General features: G+C 42.5%; 1 protein-coding gene across 1 annotated transcript in view; it reads left to right on the forward strand.

Annotated features, from left to right (window-relative positions):
- TEK (TEK tyrosine kinase, endothelial) overlaps positions 1 to 7085 on the forward strand; it is a 71496-nt gene that overhangs the window by 32436 nt on the left and 31975 nt on the right. Inside the window, exons 9-10 of the mRNA XM_008569905.1 lie at positions 993 to 1154; positions 2938 to 3072. Of these exons, the coding sequence (XP_008568127.1) occupies positions 993 to 1154; positions 2938 to 3072 (297 nt within the window). The remainder of the gene's footprint in view (positions 1 to 992; positions 1155 to 2937; positions 3073 to 7085) is intronic.

The raw sequence follows: 7085 nt of genomic DNA on the forward strand, positions 1-7085 counted from the left end.
ATTGTGGTATATTCACATGCATTAGTTTGCTAGGGCTGCTGTAAGAAAGAAAGAGTGGGTGACTTAAAACAACAGAAATTTATTTTCTTACAATTCTGGTGGATGGAAGTCCGAGATCCAGGAATGCAGGTGGTCTCTAGAAGCTGGAAAGAACAAGGAAATGGATTCCCCCCTAAAGCCCCCAGAAAGGAACACAACCTTGCTAACACCCTGATTTTAGCCCAGCTAGACCCATGCCTGATTTCTGACCTCCAGAACTATAAAATACTAAATTTGTCTTTTAAATTGAGGGGTGGGTGGAGGGAGGGAGGGAGAGAGAGATAATACATGTTCTAGTGGGAAGACCAATATAAAATAATCACATGAACTTACAAAGAATACTAAACTCTGGAAATTAAAAGAAGGAAAAGTAGAAGTTTCGTGAAAGCACATGACACATGATCCTCATTGAGGTTCTGGGATAGCCCCCTGTGAAGAAGTCACATCAGAGCTAAGGGCTGAATGACCAGTAGGAATTAGCCTGGGGCATTCCTTGCAGGAGAGTCAACAAAGAACCTAAGAGAGAAACGAGCTGGGTGCTTTGTTAGTTGGAGGAACTGAAAGGTCAGTGGGACCGGAGAGTATTGAGTGAGGGAAAGAGGGGGCTGGAGAGTAGGCAGGGGATCGTGTAAGGCCTGGCAGGTCATGGTACAAATTCTGGACTTTATCCTTCATGTAGTGAGAATCCAATGAAGGGTCTTGAGCAGAGGAGTGCTCATATTTTAAGGAAGCACTTTGATTGTGGGTAATGGGTTGGAGGATCAAGAGCAAAGTGGAGCACTCAGAGAGTAGGTGCTTGCGTTGAATCTGAGCAGAAAACTCTACGAGGACGTTTCTGGAAATGTAAAACTGTCATCCTCTACCCCAACTCTTTCCCCACCCCCAACCCCCCCAAAAACTATGATAAAAACCTGAAGCCTAAGGGCTAATCTGATTACTAAAATCTTATTTAGTTCTTCCAAAGCCCCTGAATGCCCCAAACGTGATCGACACTGGACATAACTTTGCTGTCATCAACATCAGCTCCGAGCCTTACTTTGGGGATGGACCAATCAAATTCAAGAAGCTTCTGTACAAACCTGTTAATCATTATGAGGCTTGGCGACATATTCAAGGTAAGGTTTGGGCAGGAGAGGACCCAGGAAAAAAATGTTTCCCCAAATCCTGAAATCCCCTTCTGCCTGCCTCAACTCTCCACCTCAAGGTGGTGTCTGTACCGTGGGAGTCCATTTGAGAACATTCAGGTGAGAGTGCAGGGGCCCTCTGAGTTCCGGGGCTAACTTCTAGAAGCCATTGTGGACTGTGGGACACAGAACCAGCCTGCCTCATGAATTACTGTCCATATCAATATTTCCTTTCCAGGCTTCTCTGGATCTCCAATCCTGTTTTTGGTTACTCTATCTTGCTTGGTCATAGTGAAAGATTCTTGTTTGCACCATGAATATGGTAACAGGAAAGTCCAGGGCCTGCTGGAAAGGCAGAGACTTAATCAGCCTAAATCCTAGGGGCGGTTATTGCAGCTGCATCAAGTTGTTTATTCTTTTTCTCATTTCACCTTGTGCTGCAGGCTCCTAACACAGAAATTTTTAGAGGAATTTGAAGCTGAAAATTGTGGGCTGCAGCAGAGTGGACTGAGGTTGGGGGAGGAAGGGAGGGCAAAGGGGGCTACATGCCCCTCCCCCAACTTCCTGAAAGAAAAAAAAAATAACCAATTGTGACAAAATGTCAAAAGTTCAAGAAGAGTTAAACTTATTTTGAAATACAAATTACAGTTCTATTGCTTCCATGATAATGTAAAATCACAATTAAAAACATAAACAGCATTATCAATAGATTGTGCTGCTTTAATTGGGCCATCTTGTAGAAAGACCTGCCACCATCATGATTGTAGGAAACACATATCCTTCCACCAAAACTTGCATTTTACTATGCCTGTGATGTCCTAAAAAGGGTCCTCTACCTACTGTGTGTAGATAATTGAGAAAGTTACAAAAAAGGAGAGGAAAACAAGGGTCTTTGGCCTAATAACAGTAGCCAACTGGGGTACCTTGAATAGAGTAGTGGTATTATTTCTGAGCTCTTCACATTCTGTTGTAGACTCAGCCAAAATTCATCATCCCAGGAACGTAAGTAAGGCTGACTTGCTGGGTTGCTGTTTCTAGCATCAATGGTTGGGTCTTTTTTGGACATCCATTGCCTTTTCTACAAATGGACATCCGCAAAATAGTCTCCTAAGAACTGTTAAACATAGCCTAGCTTTTTTCTTACCTCCTAGAAATTTATCATATGTTAAAGCAAAGATTTACCTTTGCAATATCCATGTAGAAGCAAAGGTAGGTTAAAACAAATAGCTAAGGAGAAAAGAAGTGTATACGATTTCCTTATGGGAATTATTTTCAAGGACTTCAGAAGTCTTCATTGTAATGATATGACCATTACAAATCAGTTATCTGGTCCCTTTAAGCAAACCCTCAAATGGTCTTTCTCTCTTGATAGCTTGATTGCAATCAGTATATGTGCTTGAAAACAGTAGAAATTAAATTATCTTATATTATTCTATTCAAGTTTTGCCCTCTAAATCTGAAATTCCATCCAGTAGAAGATATGTGGAGTTTTAGTCTATCAATGAAAAGACAAAAGCACTAGAGCAGAAATGTATATTTGGCACAGATATATATATATATATTAATGTATACATTGTAACCTGGAAACATCCTTTTGGAAGCCTAATTTTCCTTATATTAGGAATGGTGAGGACTTGAAGATGGAATTGCCTCTCCGTTTTACTAAGACATTGTATTTTTTAAAAACCTGAAATTAGTTCACATCATAACAGCCCCAGTTTAAAGAAGGTAAAAGAATGCCAACTTAAGCCTCCTGGACTTTCCCTCTTCTCAGTGACAAACGAGATCGTTACACTCAACTATTTGGAACCCCGAACAGAATACGAGCTCTGCGTGCAGCTGGTCCGTCGTGGAGAGGGCGGGGAAGGGCATCCTGGACCTGTGAGACGGTTCACAACAGCTTCTGTCGGTCAGTGGAAGCCAACAGGCGTTTATTCGTGAACTGGGTGGGAGGGGGAGGAAGGGGAAAGAGGAAGGAAGACCAGGAAGGGTGGTGGTGGGTGAGTGGGTGGGTGGGGATGGAGGTGGAAGGAGTTTACTTTTGAATGGGTGGGAAAGTGACAGGAAGGCTGGCAACTTCCAGCCAAACTGTTCCTTTATTTGGGCTGGACTCCTGGTTTATCTCCCTGGGGGAGGGGGTCTGCAGCAATCCACGGGGACAGGGAAGGAAGCAGATGAGCCTTCAGGAAGGCAGGGACATCCCTTAGGAGTTGGGATTTACTTAGCAGCAACTGTGCTGAGCCTTGGCTCCTACCTTTACCACTAGCTTCCTGTTTGTATCTTCAGGGCCCAAGCCAGGCTCTTGCCACATACATACTTAGAAATCCCAGTTTGTTTATTTTTAAAAATAATTTCTAAGTTTTCAAAGTAATTCATGCGCATAGTTAAAACATCAAATAGGATGAAAGGCTTTTATCTCAACAACAGCAGTCCTTTGCTCCACCCCCCACCTCCCAGTCCTGCTTCCTATAGGCAGCCACTTCTATCTTCTTAAGCTCTTTCTTATAATATTTACTTTCATGTTTCTAAATCAATGGTTCTCAAACCTTAGTGTCCGTTAGAATCACCTAGAGAGTTGGTTAAGACAGATTGCTGAACCCCCCCACCCGAGAGTTTCTGATTCAGTAGGTCTGGAGTGTGGGTGGGGCTGGAGTTCACTAACTTGCATTTCTGCTAAGTTCCTGAGTAATGTTTGATGCTGCTGGTCCTAGGTCCACACACTTCAGATAGTATGTGTAGAAATATTTCTTGATGTGTCAGTGTTATTCAGTATCGACTGCCCGTCTATTGTGTTAATGGAGGAGCTCTTGAACTTGTGAAGTCTCCTCGACGCTAACCTGGGCTCTGACTTTCGGGTACCTAGTTACCCTCCCCTGAAACACTGGAGTGATCCTTTGTAAAGCTCTCTTTTCTGGTTCTTCGACTTGTTTACTGTGTCTATTCATTGTTACCATCTCCTGGTCGGTGCTTTGTTGTTTTAAGTTCACATATATTTAATTCATATTACTTTGGAGGGTAAGAAAAAAGTAGTCTCAGAGTAGTTAGTAACTTGCCCATGGTGATGTATTTTATGCATTACCATACTAGATTTTCAGCTATCTTTATGTTTCTGTAACTATTATCATTTTTACCTAGGATCCCACAGGCACTATTTTCTTTTCCCAATTCATCAATTTTTCTATTTTTTAGTCTATTTACTAAAGGCAGAAGGCTGTGGAATAATTTAATGAAAAAACTAGGAAGAGCATCTAGCAGGGATTGTGCACCCCCAACAGAAACACCCTTCCTCCACACCCCCCACCCAGTTTTCTCTGACCGGCAGCATCTTTAAAGAACCAAACGGGACTCAAAAGCTACTCTGGGGCTTTCGAAGCATTGCACAAGTAAGAAATGGCTTCCTGGAACCCACCAGGTTGCGAAGACAAAAAATAAAACTAGGAACTATACACAAATTAGAGAATAAAGGGGCCTCCGTGACTCTAATCAAAGGGACCCCTGATATTCTGTCATCAGGTTGCTGCTTTAAGGCAAGGGGTAGCCCATTCTCTCTCATGTCGATGTTGATGAATCAAAAGGGGAAGGTCATAATCTGACTCAAATGGAAAGTATTTATGGAACATAAAATACTTCAGAGACCTGCACTGTGCTGTCTTCAACCCTCAGAATATGTTCCAGCCAGGATGTACTTGGAGGTCTCTTGGAATATTTCAAAGTAGTTCTCAGGGATGGGTGGGAAGGGAATTCTTGAAGGTTCTTCTTTTCCCATCATTTGAATTTTGCTGATGATGTTTTTTAATTCATCTGGCAGTTGCACTATTTATGTGTGTTGATTGGGGTGGTGAAGGCCAGGGAGACCAGGAGGGGAGGGGAGAGAATATTTAGAACACATTGCAGAAAGAGGGCAGACAGGGAGGGGTGATGAGTAATCATGTTCCCAAAGGGAAGAAAAAAGAGGAGTGACCGCTCCTTGAGTTACTCCTCAGAACCTGGTACAGGCTTAGCCAGGTTTATGCATATTCTCCAAAACATCAGCTCTCTGGTCTGTTTTGTCACTGTAAGCCTGCCTAACCCTTCCAGGCAGCTTGTTTTGGAACTTCAGTTTTAGAGATCAGCAAAAGAAGTTGATGTCGCCTCTCTCAATTTGCAAAGGTTTTAGAGAAAGGACCAATAAGACCTTTAGCATAATGCCAAGCAAACGCATGCCTGACGGCCAGTTCTCACTAGTCTGAGAGCAGTCAGAAATGGCTGCTGGGACTTACTTCTTGGTGAGTGGAAACAGACTTTCCTCTCACCTCTAACCAAGAGTTAAAGGAGTGTTTCTCAACTTTTTTCTTTTAATACCCACTCCCAAGGAGCTTTTAAGATATATTTGTCCTAATAGATTCTGCCCCCAATGCAGTTTTTTTTTTTTTGTCTTTTTCCGTGTCCGGCAACGGATCGCAACCCTCAGTGTCGCCCCCGCACCGGACCGGGACTGGCAACGGGATCGCAACCCTCGGCGTTTCTCCCGCGCCTCGCTCAGCCAGCAAGCGGGAACCGGTCTGCATGTGGGATCCGAACCCTCGGGCGGGAGCACTGCCGTGCTTCCCAAGCGGCGCACTATCCAGTGCGCCACCGGGCCGCCCCCCCCAATGCAGTTTTAATATCACAGATATACTCTAGATCTGTTTGTGTGTTATGGCCCTCTGTAAACCACTGTAAAAATCTAAAATTTTGTCATGAACCAATTTTTGCTTCCTAGGGGTGATAATGTACCCACTGAGAATGCATGAATTAGGGGATACACACAACACAAATATACACATATACATATATATATATACATACATATACATATATATATATACATACATATACATATATATATATACATACATATATATATATATATATATACATACATATATATATATATATATACATACATATATATATATTTGACAGTTGGTCTGTTCTAGGATCCGAACCCTTGACCTTGGTGTTATAACACCATGATCTAACTAACTGAGCTAACTGGCCAACTCTCTATCCTATTTTTTGAAAGGACTTCATATCTGGAATTAAAGAAGTAATTTACTGTTATTAACTGAAAACACAAAAATTCCTCCTTTCTTCGTTGACACAAGACATTTGGAAAGACGAAGGTAGTTGGGGGGGAGGAAGGAAACTAATGTTAATAGAGCCCCTAACACCTTCCAAACATTATCACATCTGTTATCTCATTTATTCCTCCTGAGCCTGGAAGATGGGCATTTTCATTTCCTTTCATTTTCATCTCCCAGGCGGACTGGGAGAGCTTATGAATTTGTCCAATGTTACAAAACAAAAATGTCCTGCTCCTCTCTCTCTGATTTTAAAATCCATATTGTTTTCATTCAGCTATCTCTTTGCCCAGGTTCTTGTGGGTAATTATGGCCAGCCAGCGTGTGGTCACAGGTGACACCTTGATGAGACCAGAGCAGAGCTAGGTCTAGCCCTGCCGCCATGGCTGTATGATATCTGAAGTTCTCCTTGCTAAGGGGAAGTAACCCTGAAATTGCTTTAAAATGATAACAGAAATGCTAAACACTTACCTACAACCTCCAAACCTTGGCAAATCCACTGTTTTCATTTTTATGTTTCCTTCCTGTCCTTCACCAGTTGTAGACATGAATTTTACCAAGTTACAATCAGAGCTTTTTCTCATGTATTACAAATATTTTTATTGGGCCTCCATGCTTTTCTTAATTATCTATTTCAATCCATTGGATGGAAATCATTATTTTATTTTTCCTTTTTGTCTTTTTTACTGACCGGTAACGGGATCGCAACCCTCAGTGTGGTGCCCGTACCGGGGACAAGCAACGGGATCGCAACCATCAGTGCTGCGCCCGCACCGTGCTCAGCCAGTGAGCGGGAACCGGTCTCCACATGGGATCCGAA

The sequence above is a fragment of the Galeopterus variegatus genome, unplaced genomic scaffold (genome assembly GCF_000696425.1).
Source record: "Galeopterus variegatus unplaced genomic scaffold, G_variegatus-3.0.2 Scaffold543, whole genome shotgun sequence".
Classification (NCBI taxonomy): domain Eukaryota; kingdom Metazoa; phylum Chordata; class Mammalia; order Dermoptera; family Cynocephalidae; genus Galeopterus; species Galeopterus variegatus.